This window comes from Nelusetta ayraudi, unplaced genomic scaffold (genome assembly GCF_046127955.1).
Source record: "Nelusetta ayraudi isolate G7.1 ecotype Tasmania unplaced genomic scaffold, CSIRO-AGI_Nayr_v1 ptg000011l, whole genome shotgun sequence".
NCBI lineage: Eukaryota > Metazoa > Chordata > Actinopteri > Tetraodontiformes > Monacanthidae > Nelusetta > Nelusetta ayraudi.
Genome location: NW_027466061.1, coordinates 11691700 through 11711871, shown reverse-complemented (window position 1 = coordinate 11711871; position 20172 = coordinate 11691700). Strand labels below are relative to the sequence as shown.

The following is a 20172-nucleotide window of genomic DNA, read 5'->3' as shown; positions in this document are numbered from 1 at the left end:
AGGGGCCAGAGATGCGGAGGGCAGAGCTGTCAAGCTGTGGTCTGAGCTCGGGAACCAGAGGAACCCGTGAGGGGATGAGATAACACGGTGTGGTTTTATAAAGGTGCTACCATCAAGTAGAGGAACTGGGCTAAACAGTCAGAAAGAGTGCAAGAGTCAAACACACACACACACACACACACACACACACTAACCTGCGAGAGGCAGTTTGGCCACAAAGAGGGCTCGTGGTATAAATCTGTAACAGATTTTAACCCTGGCACTTTATAACTGCAAATAAAAGATCTGAAGATGAGATGTTATACATTTCATTCGCCAAACTCCAGTTTAGTTTTATGTGTAAACTTGACATAAAGTACATCAATTGTCTTCACTTTACCAAAGTGACCAGAGCAGTTATTGTCAACGTCATTAAAGTTCCAGAGTGTGCAACAAAAAACACATACATTACTAGTTGGATAAAGTCACAGAAAATAAAATAAACTGCTGTATTTTAGTCAAACACATGCTTACAGGCAATGTAGGTTAACTTGTAAGGAGGTGGCCATGTAGGAGGTGGCCATATAGGAGGTGGCCCAGGATTTGGTCATTTTAGCCTGACAGCTGCTATGGGAAGCTTTGACATGGAGGAAGACATAGTAATGTGCTTACAATTAGCAATGTGCTCTCTTCAGTGACGTGTCCTTGTTGTCAGATGGTACTGCACATATTCAAAGAATTATCACAAATTGCACAAAATGGAAAATAGTGAGAAAAGGAGGACACTTCACATCTTCAATTCACACGGCGTCATCACTCAATAATAGCAGATAACAAGTAACTTGACTGATTTTAATGAAATAAATGTTGAGAGTTACTTGTCTCTCCTTGTTGAGCTAGAATGTTTTTTATTTCAAAAGTGTAGCCAATTGGTTGAGCCACTGTTGAGCTTTGCAAAAAAAGAGGCTGAGTTGAAATCAAGACACTATGAGCCCCTGCTTGTTTCAAGATTCACATGCATGTGGTAAGTCACTTCGAGTACATTTAAAACTACAAGGAGACCTAACAGCTGCGTTAAGGAAAGCCTTCGAGGTCATTACTGAGAAAATGACACTGTGGCAAACCACTGCATTCTCTATTTAACTCTGTGATTGTGATCCAAACCTGTGCAAAGGTAGCAAAGTGATGAAGAGGCAACAGGAAAGCACGCTCACCCCCCCCCACTTCTATTTCAATCACATACTTTCTGTAAGAGCTTGAGTGAGAATGAGTGAGAATCAAGGCCGCGAGGTGGTTGCAGGGTTGGGGAGGGGACACGGTGGGGGACAAAAACAGGAGTCTGTGGCAATGCTGATAGCCGTCTCTCGGCTGTGTGTCTGGTTTCCTGTCATGACTGACTGTGCAGGCCTGAGTTCCATCTCTCTCAGCCTCCTCTGGCCCCTGCCCGCTTCTCTGGCACTGCACTGTACCCCGCCGTGACCTCTCGGGATAAATCAAAAGTCAAAGAAGTCAGTGGCTATCTAAAAAAAAAAAAAAAGTTAAAATATATTTGCATGCAGACATTCTATGAGTTTGCGTTTAAAATGTTGCGGGAAATGTGATAACTGGGACATTCCTGTGTCAAGATTAGACTTGGCACCTTCTTTACATTATAAACTATGCAGACAAATGTCAGTTAGTGAGTTCAACATGAGAGCTGCAAACACAACACATCAAGACAATTTTATAAAAATGTAATTACTTGTAATTAACTAAAGTGTATTATTCATTGAAACAGTCACTCTCAATTAATTTTAGAGAGTTGAGGTCTTAGTTTATGAGTTTCAAATAGTGACAAAGGGTACAATTCGACTGATTCACTGAGGACAATAGAAGTTGCTTCCAATCTGACTTTAGACAAGAACTAGAGAGAAACTCCAATATCTTTATTCTTTTAAATGGCCCATCACACCATGAATCTGCATTTTGTTTGTTTGTATGTTTGATTTAAGTGCGAATGCCTTAACGAAGGAGGGAGGGGAGAAAGAGAGAAGTGAGTTAGTGAGTGAGAAGGGTTGGAGGGCTATGTGGTCTGAGGTTTTACAGCTGCGTGGAGCAACTTGAGGATGGTGTTTGTTCTCGAGAGCTGAGCCCTTTTTACTGCCTGCAGCGTCGCACTGTGTGAGTATGGCACATGTGTTTTCAGGCTTTATTGCCTCTCGGTGTCTATCTCGCCCTTTGCTTGCAGGTCTCACGGCCGACTTGTTGCAGCTGTATCAAACAAACTGGGTTCCCACATGGTGCAAGGTGGCAGCGCTGCTGCTGCTGCTGCTGCTGCTGGGGAGGCAGAGGGGGGAGAAATCGATGCGACTTTGCTTTGGTGCGACCTTGAACGGAGCCCAAATCTTCGCTATGATTTGAGCCTGAGAGATTTCCAACCAACTTGCGGGTTTAATCATCCACCACGCGCGCCGTGCGTACTGCGCGTCCCCCTGCGGGCAGTTTCCCTGCAGGGTCCTTCAGAGGTGGACGGTGGGGGCCCGGCCATCAGCGACGCACAATGAGGCCGAAGTCAGTGCCGGTAAACTGAAGCAGTGTCAGTGTAAAGGGACACCGCAGCTCCCCACCGACAGGCTGTTGTGCGCCGCGGCCGTCAGCAGGATCAATTTACAACAAGCAGTCAAACAAACAGGTCGTTATCCATCACAGGAAGACTCCAGGACAGAGACCCACCTTTAATCACAACCAAAATTGGATTGTTTTGATAGTCTGTCTTGTTCGGCACGAATAAATCTTGATTGCCGGTTAGCGTTTAAAACTTGTTCTAAACCTCCTAAACATTTGCATTGCAAGATTTTGGATTTTATCGCCTGGATTATTACAGATTGATCAGAAAGTTCCAGTAAAAAATATAGATCGAGATGATTTCAAGATAATGGGGATAAAGGTATGCATAGCTGTCAACTGAATCAATGGCGGTTTAATCCGGCATAATATAGCTTTTTTAAAAAAAAAAAAAAAAAAAAAAAAAAACCTGGGCGCAGTTCTGAATTTCCTGTAAAGAGTGAGTGCGCGCCTCTTTCTTCCTATCTGTAAGGACACACAATATCTTTCCAATCCCATATCTGCAGGGGTCCCGGGGTGGTGAAGGGCTGGACCTGCTTCTGGCCACCTGCCCCCGCGACACCTGGTAAACGATACTGCTTCTCTGCACATGCGTAATAGTCTGCCAGAAATCCCAACGCTGTCTCGCATGTCAACTAGTGTCCCAATCTGACGGCAGATAAAGTCAGAGGCGAGTTTGCAGCAGACGGTTTCAGAGCCTCACAGCGCCGCTGTAGGAGCCATGCCGAGGTCGTTCCTGGTCAAGAGCAAACGGGCCCACAGCTACCACCAGCCCCGCGGCCTGGACGACCACCACGGCGGCCTGGATGTGATTCTGGCACACGTGTGCGCAGGTGGGTTCCTTTGAGCGCAATTACGCACGGGGATCGGTGGAAAAACACCACACATGGGATTTAAAAAAATAAAATAAAATAAATCATCTTCATCCCTTGTCGTTCTATTGTTGTCTTAGAGAGCAAATCTCAGGCGGACTTTGTCTCCAAGTCGGAGCCCAGAGAGGATGTGAGTGCCGGCGAGGACAGGCTTGCGTCCGGTTCCAGGATGTTGTCCCCAGGCTCGCTGTCCTCCGGCTCTCCGCTGAGTTGCGGTGGCAGCGTGTGTGACCGGAGCTCGGATTGTGATTTCTGGCGTCCGCCGTCTCCCTCGTCCTCCCCAGGTGCGTTTACACACACTTTCATCCAGACTTACTCCCGCAAGAAGTGTCACGAACACAAACTGCACAGCTGCGTCGGCTGTCATTTGATCACATTTTAATTGTTTTGGGCTTCTAAAATGTGATAAGTTCAAATATTCATGACTCCCTGTCAACTTTAAAAATATACCAAAACTTCCGCGTCTTTCTATGAGATTTTAGTTTTATTTTATTTTGTTTTGATTTGATTTATTTTTACGAATACCAACATGCCCAAAAACGTAATAATTCAAATCAACGTAATTGTCACGATTTGTGGGTACAACAATCATATTTTTCTTTCATGATATTTTGTTATTTTATACATTGTCTTTGATATAAAATTGCAGCATTTTTCTCCGGTTCTAATGATGACCCACATTTTCCACCAGATTCGGACAAATGTTCCACTCCTTCGGCTGAGGACGACCACCACTTCAGCATCCCCCCACTCTTCCCTTACGCCTGGACGGCATACTCCAGCTCCGAGCTGCGGCACCTGGTCCAGGGGCCCTACCAGCGCAGTCTGCAGGGCCACAGGGAGCCTCTGTCACCTGTCAGCGTGTACGGCGCGGAGGACGGCGGCACCGGCACCGGGCCGTCTTACGCACAGCGGCGATCCAGTTCCGGCTGCCAGTACCAGGACTACCAGTCACCGGCTCATCCGGTGTGCAGCGTGCGGGACGCAGACGACTTCTACATGGATGTGAAGAAAAAACCCCGAGACGTGGAAATCAAGTCCGAGAGTGACTTCATGTGTTCCGCCGTGGAGTCAAGCGGATCCTTTAAGTGCATTAAATGTTGCAAGGTAGGAAGCATATTGCCCTGTTAGATTTAGATTGTTCTAAAAGCACACGAAGTTACACACACACACACACACACACACACACACACACACACACACACACACCACACACACACACACACACACACACACATATATATATATATATATATATATATATACATTTACATTGAAACTATATATATATATATAATGATAGTCCAGGCTTTTGCTAATTTTTCACTCTCCCTCCCTCTTTCTATTTCTCTCCAAGGTGTTCTCTACTCCTCACGGCTTGGAAGTGCATGTGCGACGGTCACACAGTGGGACGCGACCTTTCGAGTGCGGGATTTGCGGGAAGACATTCGGGCACGCAGTGAGCCTGGATCAGCACAGAGCCGTCCACTCGCAGGTAACCATGAAGCAGCACAAGGCCTCGCCGCTCGCTCAACACGGCCTCTGTGCGGAGGAACGAGGCCCCTTGTAGCCTATTGTAGCAGCAGCAGCAGGCCAGAGCAGCCTGACCCTAACTATGTGATGTCTCGTGGTGACCATTTCGCAGGAGAGGAGCTTCAGTTGCAAAATCTGCGGCAAGAGCTTCAAGCGCTCCTCCACGCTCTCAACGCATCTGCTCATCCATTCCGACACGCGGCCTTATCCGTGCCAGTACTGCGGGAAGAGGTTCCACCAGAAGTCGGACATGAAGAAGCACACCTTCATCCACACAGGTAGGAATCATTAAAAAAAAAGAAAAAAAAGAAAGGCGATCCATGAATGTAGAAAAAAATAAAACAAGAGGAGTTTGCACCATGCACATAAAAAAATCTTCTCTTGCTTTTGTCATGGAAGGTGAGAAGCCGCACAAGTGCCAGGTGTGCGGAAAGGCCTTCAGCCAGAGCTCCAACCTGATCACACACAGCAGGAAACACACGGGCTTCAAGCCGTTCAGCTGCGACCTGTGCGGGAAGGGCTTCCAGAGGAAAGTGGACCTGAGGAGACACAAGGAGACGCAGCACGGACTCAAATAAACAACACGGCGGGTGGGCGTCACCTGGTGTGACGTCCTGCACTGTTAATGCAGCCACTGTGTGTAGATAGAAGTGTAAATAGATAGCTGGACGCTTGTGTTTTACTTTATTTAATGAAACCCTCTCCCCTTTAATTTGTGTATTGCAGTTATTTAGCCTTAAAATATTTTATCTTATTTCATGGAGATGAGAATTTTGTCATTTATTGGTAAAATGTTATAATATATAAAGGTAAATGTTGATGTCCAAGACTGATGTCAATGTCAGTTACTTACCAAAGGCATTGCTTTGTTTTTTTGGAAATTAAATTTTGAAAAAAATTCAAAATTGAAAATCCTCTAATTAAATATTAACTTTTACACCTCAGCTGTCTGCTTGGTGTTTGCAGCTCCCAATCCTTTTCCCAGTGTAGCAGGCCCCTCTGAGGCCACAGACACTATCAGGCCCCTCTGAGGCCTGGGCCCACTGATTATTGATTTGCTGTTGAAAAAAGAAGGAACGAAAGAAAGAAGCTGTGCGGAACCGTGCAGGTCATCAATCACGTCCGCCGTTCTGCACGACAGGCGCAACTTCTACCTCTGCGACAAAATAGGAAAACGTTTGGCTGCGCGCGCCACCTGTTCAAAGCCAAATATTTTCACACACACCGATAGCACCAGGCATATAACAAATGCCAGGATGGTGCCATAAAGGTCCCTGTGAAGGAAGTCAGTGGCCGTGCGCTACTTTTATTGCAGCAGCAGGCCAGCAGCAATCAGCGTGTCCACATGGGCGTTCCACTGGAAAAATGCTGGGTGTGATTTCTTTAAACGCACGTTGGTTAAACATCCAGAGGTGGAAAAAAAACGTTCAAGGATGTGATTTGCTCACATCATCGCCACAGATTGCGCATGTAGTCAACCGTGAGTCAGCAGCCTGCACACGGTGCTGCCGCTGGGAACCGGATCCAAACTAAAACACACAGAGGCGTGATGTGCAACGTTTTCTCTTTATTCAAACAAGCACAAAGAGCATTGCCATGATTTTGAGGCATCCGTCAGGTTGTGGCGGTCACTGTGCAGCGGTTTTAAACACCTGCACCAAGTCAGGGAGGTCCTGCTCCTCAAGGCCGAGCTCGGCTGTGAGCGTGTCCAAGTACTTGATGGATGGCGGCGTGGCCAAGGCCTCTCTGACTACTGGAGACACCTCGCACAACCTGGAAGACAAAAATCACTCGCTCACAATCTTTCACACACATTTCAATATTTCACATTTGTGACAGAGTGAAATCATCCGATAAACTGACAGGTTCCATGGCCGTGAGGGAACATCGAGGGTAAAAAGTTCCTGTTATTCACTCCACATGGATGACTATTAAAGTAGCAGGTGATAAGGTGTGTATGGAGAGTTCAAGGTAACTCAGTGAGTCTGACATTAAGAAAAACAACTTTTCTCAAAGAATGAAGGAGAACACACACACACACACACACACACACACACACACACACACACACACACACACACACACACACACACACACACACACACACTTTTTTTTCTCAAAAAAGCTTCTTCCTCTTTCCTATCTGTTTATACTTAACTCAAGGCATATTGAATACATAGATTTGATACTGAGTCAAATCATTTTGTGAATTTTTAGTAAGCATCCAACGTTCTCCATGTTCACCTGATAAACAAACACAAAGTTTAGCTGCTGTAGTGTAACAACAGTATCTTGTCAGTCGACCATTGCCAACTTTAGCTGTTGATAACCAGGTACGTCTTTATTAAAGGCAAAAATTCTTTATTTTTTCTTACAATAAGCCGTGTCTCTGTCCTGTCCTTGTTTATCTCTCACTTCTTTTGCTTTCCCCACTTTTCTGCAAATGTGCTGAAAACACACGTTTCTGGAAAAAAAAAAAAAAAAACCAGAGCGATGTCACAAAGGGCACTCATACCTCTCCCTGCTTGAAGGGATTCTGAGAGGAATAACAGAACGGAACTGGGTTTACTAACGCACTTTGAACATCCCCGGCCAATTCTGACTTAATGCACAAATGTGAATTTTAATTTCTGTGGCTTACTTTACTTTATGATTGTTTCTATGTCTTATAAAGAAAGGTTTTGAAAACCTTTTACCAGATAAACTAATTTCCTATCATCCCTTCGTCTTTTGTTCTTCATTGAAGGGCCCAATCTCAAAAAAAACGTTAAAAGAAAATGTCCAGGCACCACAGACGCAGCTTTTGGCTGACTCAGGCACCAATAACAGTTTGTGTAAAAAGAAACTACAACTTAATGGTTTGTCTGTGTTGTGATTCACAAGACGCACTGGTCTCTTGAAAACACCTCACACACCAAAAACATTCTCACACATTCAACCAAGTGTGACTTTGCTGGGAGCAGCCTGCGACGGTCACACTGTGGCACGAGTACAATCATGGGAAAATCATGGTAAACTCAATTGGCGCTCATCTCGCGAATTATCGCCATTGCCCTTGTCTGCTGTATTATATTAAACTTGTACGCATATTGTTGTGTCAGTGTAGTGCTGTCTAGCGTGAATGTGTACTCTTGTCCCCATACAATTGACAGACGAGCTAAATCTCCTGTAAACCTCTCAGCTGCGACAGTCAGAGGCCCATGCCTTCATGATGTTAGTGCATATTTTCTTATTAAGCTTAGCATGATAAACTCACATTGATTTTTTTGGGGGTCTCACTAATTCAAGTTTAACCAGTGAAAAGCTTGAAATGGCCAAAAGGTGCACCTCTTCGCCCCTCCCAACCCCCTCCACACTCTACCTGTTATGTCTACCTGTGTGGAGGTGCACCGCTGCTGGCTGGGTCCATCTCCGGTTCACCCCGGGGTCTAGTGTTGCAGCAGGGGCATCCATTATTCAGCCGGCCTCCACAATAGAGGCCAGACTAGCCCCGCAGCTGCCACGCAGCAGACAGATTAGACCACGCACCAAATTATTCATGGTGGAGGAACTGAAAGGACGGAGGGGGCCTGAAGTTTAATGAGAACCGATCAAATCGAGGGTGGCGCATGTGAAAAACGGCAACGTGCAGTTTCAATAAAGAACGAGTGTAGACTGGAGAAGAAGAATGATGGCAAAGAATGACAAATCCAACAACGACTGTCTGTTAAAAAAGCGCTTCTCCCACCTTGTTTGATTCCAGTCTATGACCATGTTTTCTAACCTCAGTCAGCCATTAGCATGCTTTGCCCTGTGAGTTACAGATTTGTGTTTTCCCCCTGTGCTTGAAGCCGCACAACACACACACTTCCTTTGTTAGGCTACAAAGAGCTCACAATGCAATTTATGATATTACAGTGAGTGGGGTCATAAATCAGAGTAACTCCGGCCGCATCAGGTGAAAGTTTTCCCAGCTACGGCACCAGGCAAATGCATACAGGATCTGTTGCGACGAGTGTTTCTGTGTATGTTTAACTCGATGGTCTGCACCCAAAAAAACAGCTCTGTGTTGGCTGGACGTCCCTGTGTCACGGATCTTGAGTGGGGCAATCAGAAGAGATAAGACTGTGATCTGACCATTGCATTGTGTACTCAGAGGGGAACAGCAGGAACTATCCATGAAAACTAGCAGTGAGGCCACACACACACACACACACACACACACACACACACACACACACACACACACACACACACACACACACACACACACACACACACACACACACACACACACACACACACACACCATATGGTCCAGGCTACCTGCTTAATGAAAGCATCGTTAAACTCTGAGGCAGAACTTCATCAACAATATTCAAAGTTGAGCGACTCTACGTGTTTGTGGGCATAGAAATACAGACAAAGATTGACTTAAGCTTTTATGTGCCATTAATTATGACTGCTGCATCACTCTGCCACAATCTGTTACTACAGCACTAAGATGGTGGAAATTTAGTCCAGTTATTTTAGCAGAACCACCGTCCCGCCCTCAGTGTAGTTAAAGCCAGACAGTTTTACACCTCTGGTCTGTGGTTTTAAGCTTGCTGACATGGTGTGTTTCCTGGAAAAAAAGAGTTCTTGATTCTTGATTTTTCTGTTGGTCGTGGACTAAAAATGCTACGATGTTACTTATATTCACACGCAGACACACTCTTCAAACTTACAGGTGGAGGAGAACAACAGCTATCAGAGTCCACTGTGGAGCTTTGTGGATGATGTTTGTGTTGGTGAACCTGCAGTCATCGAATGAATAGAAAAATAAAAAAGCGCCTGTTAGCCACATGAAGTGCAGAAAAAAATCTTATCACAAAGGTGAACATGGACGTGAAATGTGCAGCAGATCGAAAAACAAAATAGCAAGCAAGCAAACAAACAAACAACAGCGTCTGCAAGAGTGCAATGATGTATGTGACAGCGCTGTGTTTATTCTTTGGTTTAAGCCAGTGGTCGGACCAGGCCTCTGGCAGCAGCAGGAGAATTCCTGGAAGCAGGACTCTGGAGGTGTTACTCACACATGGTGATTTAATAGCACCACTGCTGAAAACATCCTAAGCAGCCAGCGGGGAGACAAACTACGTCTATGGCAGGAAGTGTTTGAAAAGTTTGACCGGCCCACAATATATGTCACATTTCTATCATGAAGGGAGGTGACTTAAAATGCTATTTTAATTCTAAACAAAGAAACCCAGTTGTGACAATGGAGGTTCTGTTTAGTTAGTTTTACCATTTTATTCAAAAAAACAAAAAAAAAACAAAAAAAAACCAGCAACTGATGTTCAAATAACTAAAGCAAAATGCTAACGTAAACGTAGAAAGTTAATGTCAATCTCCTTCCAGATATAATGTGATAACTCATGGAGAAGTGCAATAAATCACCAATTATCACTAAATAAGCAACACATTCATTTTTAACCTCACGTTTGTTTCCTTTGTCAAAGATGTGCTTAAAAGGTGCAGCACAGCGGGACATGTTTGCACTGAGAGAGTAAAACAGAAACTCTGATTCTCACAAATGCAAACAATAGCACCTGGGTTTTTAGCCTCCTCGGCACGTTAGAAATGACACTTAGGACTCACACATTTTGTGCTTTGTCAGTGCGCAAGGAAACTGTATGCGTCAGTGTGATTGTGTGATTTTTAACCAAGCACACTTGCAGAGAAGAGGGTGTGTGTGTGTGTGTGTGTGTGTGTGTGTGTGTGTGTGTGTGTGTGTGTGTGTGTGTGTGTGTGTCTGTGCATGTGTTGCACTGACCTGAATGTCCGGACCAGGTTGTTTAGGTCGGTGGAGATGTTGTTCATGGTGAGACGCAGAGGACCAACGATATTTCTCAGGCTACAGTGCAAAGATGAGAAGATGAACAGAAAAGTGGATGTTACTCTACTGAAGGAAGGTGAAAAGGGTCTTTAAAGACAAACAGCTTAAACAAAAGCATCCATGCCACACTTAGGAAGTGCTTCACTAAACTGATGGAGGCTTGCAGGAGAATCATTTTTTCATGACACTGGCCTTTGTTGGCCTTTTTCAGCTGGGCAGTAATCAGGGGTTTTAGTTCCTTCTTTTGTCAGCCAATATGTTTCAAACTTAAAGTAAATGTTGGGAAGGCAAAGGAGCCAATCATCAAATTTATCGTGCAGAATATGCCGAGTACGATTAATAATTTTGTCCTTGCCGAAAACAACCTAAACTGACTAAACTAAGCTGTTGTTTCTAAGAAACCATCACACTTTCTTTCTTTCTTTGTTAATCAAGGCATTTCTACCGGTGTCCTCTTTGAGGCTGCACTCTGCTGGGAAGGCAGATGAAAAAAAAAAACCCTGGCCAGTAGCAGAGGCTATTGTAGCACCTTTAGCTTTAAATCTGATCCCTAATCATTTGTAATGCATCATGGACTCACCAGCTGTTGAGTCTCTCCACAGTGATTCGTTTCTGGATGAGGTGCTGAGCTTGAGAGTCAACCAGTGGCAGAACTGGGTCCTTAGTGCTCCGGTCCTGGGCCGTCACCTGCTGGAAGGACAGGCAGAATGTCAAAAAGAGGAAGCAAAAAAAAACACAATTTTCATTTGTTTGCAGATTGAATTACAACAAACAAGGGCCCTGTTTGTCCAAGAGTATGTCATCTGCCCACCTTCTCTCCAGGCGTGTCCTCCACCCTCTCAGATGCACTCCAGGTCCCCTTGTAAAACCCTCTGACTCTTTGCTCCTGCTGCTGCACCTCCTCCCGCAGCTTCTCATAGTCTGGCACCTTGGCTGACGCTCCCTGTCCGTCCTCATCAGTCGCATCATCAGCGAGGTCGTCTTCATCCAGCTCCTCCTCCTCCTTTCCGTTGGAGACTTTGGGAGAAGGCACACGGTGTGGGCAGCTGCTGCCGTAGAGGAACTCCTGGGTTGCCGCGGTGCACCATTCTTCAAACGTCCTCCGCAGGCCTCCCAGCAGCTTCAGCCGGATGGTGTCCGGTTTGGCTGCGGCACCGTAGCATCTGAGGAGGTCACGTAAAGCGGCTGCCCCTCTCTTGCTCATTCCCACCTGGGAGATGTTGGGGTTTGCTGAAGCCGCCTGGTGGCTGTCTGGATTCCCGTCCGTGTGGCTGGTGGACGGGAGGAGTTCACTTTCTGTTGTGCGTCTGCCGTCTGCACACGCTGGTCCGTCTGTTTTGACAGACGCCGAGTCAACCAGACGGGGAGCCGCATCGGACAAACTACACAAATGAAGATTCCGTGTCGCGTTTTCCACATCCTCTGATATCTTGTCTCCGTTAGTGTTCACCGCGTTCAATGACAGATGCTGATTGTCAACATCCTCTTTGACTGCTGATTTACACAAATGCAACTTTAGCCTGTTTTCATCTTCTGTTGGGATCCCATCGCCACATTTGACACGCTGGTCCTCCATCGATGGTTCACCGGTCTGTGTCTCTTGCCGCTGCACAGACCTTTGTTCAGGCTTATCTCTATCCTTATGGTGAGGCAGGTCATCCCAGTGCACTGTCCTGCGTCCGCGTCCTTGGGAGACCACGCTGGAGACAAATTCCTGTTCCTCCTCCATGTCGCTGCCGTCACTGTGGCTGATGTTGGTAGCTGCAGAATGCCGACCAGAGCCGAGGAGGTCTTCAGCTTGGGTAGCCAGAGGGTCCTCGATGTCTTTTTCTTGGAGACACCTCTCTGAGAGGACCACCTCCTCACCAGAACTGCCCCTGGAGATGCAGGAGTGACACTCAATTATCTATTCATTGTAAAAATGTATTGTATTTCCTGCTTAGAAAACGCACAATAGGGAGTGTTTTGTTAGATTCAATGTTTACCATAATGAATACGTACCCAATTCCTTTCTTCATTAGTTTAATTTCTTTCGGACTGAAAGTAAGAGAAAAAATAAAAACACATGAATATTGGAAATATTCTCATTGTATTTGCACATATGGGGAAGATATTCAGCAGTTAGTTAGGACAGGGATAGAAACAAGATACATACTTTTCATGTTGCCTCAGCCAAAGAGGGGTGTTTGATATCTGAAGCTCAAAATCTTTGGAGGCTTTGTAACAGAAGTTACTGCAAAAACACTAACCACAGAAAGAGATCTTAAATTAATTTCTTTTTTTACTTTTTCACCTTGAAATAGTGTTTGATTAAAATTTTTATTTAGTTTTGCATTTAGCAGAACTCACCTTACGTTCTGTGATGTCATAAACTTTATTGGTTCTAGTGCAGATTTTATACTTTTGAGTCCGGATCTAACAAAAATACAGGCAAAATAAGGGAGCTGTGAGTCATGAGAAAACTACAGCTAGAAATGATGACACACATTGCTTTCAAGAGTGATGGAAAGAGTTTCACCTGGCCCAGTGAATTTGGACATAAGGGATAACCACACAGTTTAGCAATGGTTCTCTCCTCAATAACATCTTTGTAATTAGCCGCAGTGATTAGTCTTCCCTGTGAATACACGCAAACACAATCAAAAAATTAGATCAACTAAATATAACTTAAATATGACAATCTACAAAAATGTTCCATATAATATAACAGCACAAAGAAATTTACCACCCTAACCTGCACATATAAATACAAGAAAAACACAAATATTAAACATCACTTAAACTTGGGGGGAGACACTATTAAAACAACCATCGGGAAATCAGTGAAACATACACAGTCGATCAGGAAGTCCTCGGACACACTGTCCTCTAGGAGGCGCTCCACAACCTTTAGGGCTCTTCTCTCCAACTCCAACTTCTCGCTCAACTTTTCCTTTAATTCCTCTCTCCTAAAACAAGACAAAATCATTATTTGTCAACAAGTATTGATAACGCTATTCAACTGTTTCTAAAATTAATCATTGTTTATCTTTTTTTTTTTTTTTTTTTTTACAAAGTTAGACATAAATAATTTTAACTTTTCCTGCAATAGTGAAGATTAGATCTGATAATAATAAGAACAGTCACTTTGGAGTTTTATTGTTCACGGGCAACATAAGGACAGCAAGTTTACCATCAAAATATTGCTGCAATCAACTGCTTAAAGTCAGGAACCAGTAATTAGTAAGTAAATGAGAAATAACAACATGTCTGTACTGATAATTACCTAACCTAAAGATTTGGCTTTAACAAATGAAACTCCTGTGGTTTTTCTGTAGCAGATATTAAACACTATTGGTGTGTGTGTGTGTGTGTGTGTGTGTGTGTGTGTGTGTGTGTGTGTGTGTGTGTGTGTGTGTGTGCGTGCGTGCTTTCTTTTATTTTGCAATATTGTCAAAGAATATACAAGTCAGCATAAAACATTATTAACGCTTTTTCGGGCGGATACAAAACTTTACATAAAAACATTATAATAAAGTTGAGGATGAGCGACTTATTTGAACACAACAGTGATCTACATTTATTTTATGAATCACCATGACAATCTGGAGAAAGGTAATGGAATAAATCTGATTGTTCAGGGAAGCAATACCTGGTAGAATTTAGAATTTTTTTCAACCAAGCTGAAATGAAAGCTTTGGAGCGAATAACCTTCCGGTGTTCACACAAAAACCGACTTTACTTTGATATTATCCTCAATAGAGGCTTATTCAAACCTTTTGGCTTCTTCCTCAGCAGTCAGTGCTTTGGCTCGTTTCCCTCCTGTCGCAAAAACAAGAAGACGGATGGGCAGAAATTACCACTGCTCCTCTATATGTACATTTCAGCGTGGCGGTTCTCACTTTAGTAAGTTTGTTTTACAGTGTGCAGTTATAACATTGCTCTACACCATATTTACACTTGACATCCGGATTCTGCAAAACTTACGATCATTAAAAATAACTTAACAAGAATAAAATTGTGGAAACGAACCCTTTTTGCTAACTTTAGAGCCTCTCTTCTCCTCCATTTTTCTGCGTGCTTCCTGTTTTCCCCAGATTAAACTTTGAACTATGACGTATGTCACCCTACGGCGCGCACAAAGGGACAATCTAGTCTTTAGTAGCTCTTCCAGGTAGCGTGGCTGTTCTCGGTGGGTTGTTTTGGATGATGTCGGTGTCCAAGGTGTGTATTCCATACACTGCTCTAGTCTGTCAATTTAAAAATGTGCTGCTTGTGCGTTGGGCGGGGGTGAATTCTTTAATAATCTGATTATCAATAAAAAAAAAAATGTTTCGGGTAGCAGCTAAGCTAATTCAGCATCCGTTGTGTTCCATTTCCCATGGCAAGCTATCCACTGTGGTATCTCTTACTACTTTCATGAAGTCAGAGCGAAAAAGGGAACTACGGTTATTACATGATAGTATTTAGTTGCATAACCAACTGTTCTGTTTTAAAGAGATACGGCCCTCTGACAGTAGAGATGGCTCTGGAGCAGTTCAGTGATGTGGTCCAGAGATGTGTGAGTACTTGAGGATACCTTTACAACCCATCTGCACAAATACCCCCAACTGCTGAGAATAAAATCTATTGAAACGAAGAGGATTTATCATTCTTTTGTGCTGCAATCACCTATGCTACACATTATATTTATATTATATTATTATAAGGTGTCAGAAATTATTTAAAAGACTGTCATGCCACAAAACTAAGAATTATTCAGATCAGTTTAATATGACAGATGGGTCAAGACGTGTTTCTTATTCATGCAGAACAGAAAACAGCACCAAAAGAAGCTTTGAATTGAATTATCTCATTTGCAAGTAAATTGCTGTCATTTTCCTTTTATCCCTGTAACTTTTCATTTCCCACAGCAAGCCTTGCCCGAGGAGAACTACACCACAGAGGATCACGATGTCTTCACTATCTCTGGACGGACTTGCATTGAGGAGGGAAATGGAGCCCAGGTCCTCAGCATCGTCCTGGATGATAAGAATCAGGTGGGATTCTTTGAGTAGCCCTGAATTTGCCAGATGTTAACTGAGTGACACAAGTATTTAATTTCCAATAACTTTCCGCCATCTGTCTGTGTAGGACATAGTGAAAAGTTTGGGGTGGAACCTGCTGCCTCCCCTGATTAAGGTTTTCCTGAAGAAAGAAGACAAGAGCCTCAAAGAGTGCCTGTCCATTTTCGATTACCTGCTAAAGGTGTGTTTAGTTTTTTTTTCAGAAAGATATTGATTAAAACTGACTTATAATGGAATTGTTCACCAATGAGTCAAGCATGGCTTTAGTGGGCATTGCAATTTGACGGTGTTCTTGGGCTTTCAGGTGTGTAGACCCAAAGAGCTGCTCATTGGGCTGCTGGAGCAGTTGGAGCAGGATGACCCTGATGCCATAGCAGAGAGCATCCTTCTGTTGTTGATCCCTCTTCAGAAAGGTAAAGGCAGCATGCGACTGTCTTCTTGTAAACACTGAGACAAAACCTTTCTCTGCTGTTCCTGTCAGTGTTGCTACGCCTGGGAAACCACAAGCCTTCCTCTCTGGGCATGACCCTGTCCTCCCTCCTGGACCAGCTGGCCAAACTGCCTGTGCCTCACACCAAGGAGCAAGAGGAGGATGACATATTCATGCTCTGTCGCTGCTGCACGCAACTGATGAACTTTGTGAGACCATTTGCTGGCGAGGCAAACAAACACTCCCTGAGAAATGGGGAACAGACAGTGAGTAAGGCGTCTGGTGACAAAGACAATGAGCTGCAGACGGAACTGCTGAAGTTGTAAGTGAAAAATGAGAGACTTGCATGTAAAATCCTTCCTAGGATGCAATCTAACTCACTGGACCTGTTGTTAACATCAGCCCTACTGCTCATTGTTCCATGCTCTACAGCTGTATGAAGGCTCTAAATCATCCTCTGCTGGAGTTGCAACTCAAGGATCCAGACACTCTTGTTGTCTCTCCACTCAGGGATTTTGCCACTGAGATTTTGGTATTCAGTCATTGCAGTTCTCAAAAAAAAAACAAGCCATTTTGATACAGATGTTTGTTAAAGTCATTTCTGTGTGTGTTTCATGTGCAGACCACCCTCATGGTCATCAGAGAGCCCCTTCCCAGCCTTGTGTTCCTGCCTCTGTTGAGGAGGAAACAGGTTCCAGGCTTTCTGGAGGAGGAGGTGCGTTATCCTAAAGACTCGCTGGCCTGCTTGGCTCACCTCGTCTTTGTCCATCACCTGGCTGTCGACTTATATCCCTGTGTTTTCAGGTAAGAAGGAGGGGGAAATCGATTCATGTTGCTCCAGGGTGAAATATTTTTGGCAATGGGCACATTACTCTGCATCAGATTAGTTCTAAAAATAAGATCTTTTTTAAGGAACATATGACTAATGTTGATTCTTTGTGTTTTACAGTCCAGTCTTTAGTCTTCGGTGCAACATGGAGCACATTTCTGTCCTTCTGTCCAGGTACAAATCTTGGCTTTCAAGAGCTTTGCTGAAAGGTTATAGCCTGTTGCAATTCTACCACTTACAATTTCATAATACTCGACATTTGGAAAATCCAACATGTATCATTAAAACACAACTGTTGCCATTTGACTGAGAACTGATTGAGACCCTCTTGTATTTGAATGTTTACAGAATGGGTGATTTCAGGATTCTTAAAGGACTGGTGAGTACATTTATAACAGCTAGTTAGACACAAGTGTGGTGCTAGTGGTTCTAGTTTACAAATGTTAACGGGGAAAATAAAACAGTGAGCTATCTGGTTCTCATTGCACCTCTTTTCACTTCTAAGACGAGGCTTTTTCTCTTAAGACCACTAAGCTGATGTGCTTGTGGCAGAATATTCTTCTGTATATCTGTCTTTTTGATTGACTAAAAGAATGGAAGTTTTCCTTTTGATTTGTAAACTGTATCTGGCCGTTCAGGAACTGTATGAGAAGAGTCTAGTGCGGGTGGATGACAATAGTCTACCTGCAGACCTGCTGGAAATCAAAACCTTCCTCACAGTGGCTCAGGTGAACACAATTATTGACTCAGACATGAGTGTTTGCTAAGAGGTTGATGATTCTGACTTTACACGGCACTAAATTGCTGATTTCACTGTTTTCAGGACTTGGTGAATGTCATGACAATATGTCAAAATCAGGATTTGGTAAGTGTGAACTTGACATTTGTCTATTTCACCCCAACCAATCCTTAAAATCCTTGAGTTAAGTTTGGTAAATTGCTAAATTATCCACGAAAATATTTTAGTTAACATTAAAAAAAAAACACTTGTGTGGAGTCTGATGGGACATCAAGTAGGACGTGATGTTAGATTCTACGAAATCTTTAACGCTGATCTTTTAAAGTTGAATCAAGCTCCACCATTTCAGCAGCTCACATGCAAGTACTTTAGAATCAATACTACAGACCAGCATTAATACTTTTACTTCTCTTTCAACAGAGGACCAGGGGTCTTAAAGTGTTCCAGATGAGCATTGATAAGTTTGATATTGAAGCAAAGTACAGTTTTTTCCAGTAAGCTCAAACCTGATGTGTACCAATATGTCAAACATGTGACTCCACACATATGGCTTATTAGCTTTACTCGCCATCTTGTTCAAAGGCACATGCTGAAACTCAGTGGGCACTCAGGCGTGCAAGGCTACATCATCAAGAACATCAAAGACCAGATCAACTCTGCCCTGCAGGTGAGATTGACCAAGGCACAACTGAACTGAACCTGAACTGTGTATCAAACACTGTGAGGCTTTCCTAAACCCACTTCCAAAGGCTGCTGACCATTTCCTGACACTCACAATCACTCCCACCCCTTCTCTACTTCTTAGACAGAAAACAGTAATGCCTGGTTCGAAGGATTATACCTGCTGCCTCTGCTGCGCAAAGTGCTCATTCTGCCAGATGGTCCAGAGACAGATCTCCTGCAGTACCTGGACAGGTTGGTCATTAAGTGTGTTAACAGTTAGCCTATAAACTCACAGAAGGGCAAATAAACAGTGTAAATAATTCCAGTCAAACGATTTCTGGAACAATTTGAATAACTTACATCTACTTCTAATCCTTTGTTCATGTGATATTCAAACAGAATTATGGAGTCATTGAACCTGCTGCGGTACCTCGTCATCAGAGACAAAGTAACAGAGAACCGGGTGAGTCGATGGTTTCATATCTCAGGAAAGTTCAGCCTTGTGGATCGATGAACCTCATTAAGTTCCCTGCTGCTTTTCTATATTGCAGACAGGGATCTGGACCGAGCTGTACAAAATTGAGGATAACTTTTTAAAACCTTTACGACTCGGTGTGAACATGTCGAGAGCTCATTATGAGCAGGAGCTCCGCAACACAATGGAGGGCAAGAGGACCAAGACGAAAGGTGGACACTAAATGTCTCCCTAGTCTCTCTCTATATTTGTCTATCTATATCTATATCTACTATATTTTATTTTACAGAGGAGTCCATCCTGTCTGTGTCTGTCGGCGACGAGAAGCTACCAGACATGACTTCAGAGTCTCAGATTGAGGTCAGTCTCCAAGTTTCCATAGTCTGCACATAGTGGGAATCTGTGCTTTTGTGCAAAACTGACCCTGTAAAACATTTGTGTGTCCTTGCAGGCTCTGCACTCAGCCCTGCACACGTTTGACATGATTCAGAGCGTGCTGGTGCGAATAGAGGAGCTCACTGAGGTGAAGGAGAGCCCGTGAGGGTGAAGTCAAAGCTTTGGCCACTAGGGGTCCCCATTGGGCCGAGCCAACAAGTGCAGAGAATAGTACGGACAATAAGCGTCTGCTTGGGACGCATTCATTTTTACAGTTTCTAAAATGTGACTATTGAATTGTTTTCAGCAGGTCTGTTTTGCCATTTAAACACAAACTTCAAACAGAAAGTTTGCTGGCCCATAAATCTAACATCAACCTTCCTGCTGTGAAGAGGCAGTGACAACCACTGCACCGTCTGTATTCCCCAACCAATAGGTTAAACCTAGCAATACAGCAGCATCTGGAACAGCTTTGTGGCACAATAAGTGAGCCAACTAGCGGTCTTGAGCTATTTTGTACTGACACAAAGTTAGTGCAAGTGGTCCCCATTTCATTTTATGGATTCTCAAAGCTAATTACTTTAGCTAATTTTGGCTGTGTAAATTACTGAATCGATTTAAGGAAATGTGAATGACTGTAAGATGGTACCACCACTAAAATAAATGTATTCTTTACAGTTGAGTACAGTGTATTTTCCCTCTTATTTTGTTAAGAGAATTCCTGAAAACTTTCATGTTACGGCTCAACATGTAAATTAAGGAGTTTATAAT

General features: G+C 43.7%; 3 protein-coding genes and 1 long non-coding RNA gene across 8 annotated transcripts in view; 3 read left to right on the top strand and 1 right to left on the bottom strand.

The window, feature by feature from the left end:
• The window catches only part of LOC142884963 (uncharacterized), a 166555-nt gene that overhangs the window by 97201 nt on the left and 49182 nt on the right, over window positions 1–20172 (top strand). The window lies entirely within an intron of this gene.
• Window positions 2014–5932, top strand: gfi1aa (growth factor independent 1A transcription repressor a). The gene is made up of 8 exons (XM_076020965.1): window positions 2014–2139; window positions 3090–3148; window positions 3223–3416; window positions 3536–3739; window positions 4147–4562; window positions 4813–4950; window positions 5101–5266; window positions 5388–5932. The coding sequence occupies exons 3-8, from the start codon at window positions 3305–3307 to the stop codon at window positions 5564–5566; spliced, it is 1215 nt and encodes a 404-aa protein (XP_075877080.1). The 5' UTR covers window positions 2014–2139; window positions 3090–3148; window positions 3223–3304; the 3' UTR covers window positions 5567–5932.
• Window positions 6536–15009, bottom strand: rpap2 (RNA polymerase II associated protein 2). Of its 5 annotated transcripts, XM_076020960.1 has the most exons (13): window positions 14857–15009; window positions 14601–14646; window positions 13679–13793; window positions 13364–13462; window positions 13195–13260; window positions 13001–13089; window positions 12847–12882; window positions 11657–12722; window positions 11426–11535; window positions 10783–10863; window positions 9695–9763; window positions 7364–7452; window positions 6536–6761 (listed from the first exon to the last, which is right to left on the bottom strand). In XM_076020960.1, the coding sequence occupies exons 1-13, from the start codon at window positions 14891–14893 to the stop codon at window positions 6739–6741; spliced, it is 1926 nt and encodes a 641-aa protein (XP_075877075.1). In that variant the 5' UTR covers window positions 14894–15009; the 3' UTR covers window positions 6536–6738. The 5 variants fall into 5 exon arrangements, with proteins under 5 accessions (XP_075877075.1, XP_075877071.1, XP_075877072.1 ...); XM_076020956.1 differs by lacking the exon at window positions 7364–7452; XM_076020957.1 differs by lacking the exon at window positions 7364–7452 and having other exon boundaries at window positions 11426–11532.
• glmna (glomulin, FKBP associated protein a) lies at window positions 15323–20083 on the top strand. The gene is made up of 18 exons (XM_076020964.1): window positions 15323–15385; window positions 15738–15863; window positions 15958–16071; window positions 16195–16303; window positions 16372–16642; window positions 16753–16852; window positions 16943–17124; window positions 17270–17323; window positions 17498–17528; window positions 17788–17877; window positions 17973–18014; window positions 18309–18382; window positions 18471–18555; window positions 18694–18803; window positions 18951–19014; window positions 19103–19238; window positions 19316–19386; window positions 19478–20083. The coding sequence occupies exons 1-18, from the start codon at window positions 15347–15349 to the stop codon at window positions 19565–19567; spliced, it is 1788 nt and encodes a 595-aa protein (XP_075877079.1). The 5' UTR covers window positions 15323–15346; the 3' UTR covers window positions 19568–20083.

Excerpts from the sequence above, each read along its gene's own strand:
- glmna (XM_076020964.1), top strand. The coding sequence starts at position 15,347 with ATGGCTCTGGAGCAGTTCAGTGATGTGGTCCAGAGATGT. Across the intron at positions 17,529-17,787 it reads TCAGGATTCTTAAAGGACTG|GAACTGTATGAGAAGAGTCT; the intron begins GTGAGTACATTT and ends CTGGCCGTTCAG. Across the intron at positions 18,804-18,950 it reads CTCCTGCAGTACCTGGACAG|AATTATGGAGTCATTGAACC; the intron begins GTTGGTCATTAA and ends ATATTCAAACAG.
- gfi1aa (XM_076020965.1), top strand. The coding sequence starts at position 3,305 with ATGCCGAGGTCGTTCCTGGTCAAGAGCAAACGGGCCCACAGCTACCAC. Across the intron at positions 4,563-4,812 it reads AGTGCATTAAATGTTGCAAG|GTGTTCTCTACTCCTCACGG; the intron begins GTAGGAAGCATA and ends TTTCTCTCCAAG. Across the intron at positions 4,951-5,100 it reads ACAGAGCCGTCCACTCGCAG|GAGAGGAGCTTCAGTTGCAA; the intron begins GTAACCATGAAG and ends ACCATTTCGCAG.
- rpap2 (XM_076020956.1), bottom strand. The coding sequence starts at position 14,893 with ATGGAGGAGAAGAGAGGCTCTAAAGTTAGCAAAAAGG. Across the intron at positions 13,463-13,678 it reads AGGACTTCCTGATCGACTGT|GGAAGACTAATCACTGCGGC; the intron begins GTATGTTTCACT and ends GTGTATTCACAG. Across the intron at positions 13,261-13,363 it reads GTCCAAATTCACTGGGCCAG|ATCCGGACTCAAAAGTATAA; the intron begins GTGAAACTCTTT and ends TATTTTTGTTAG.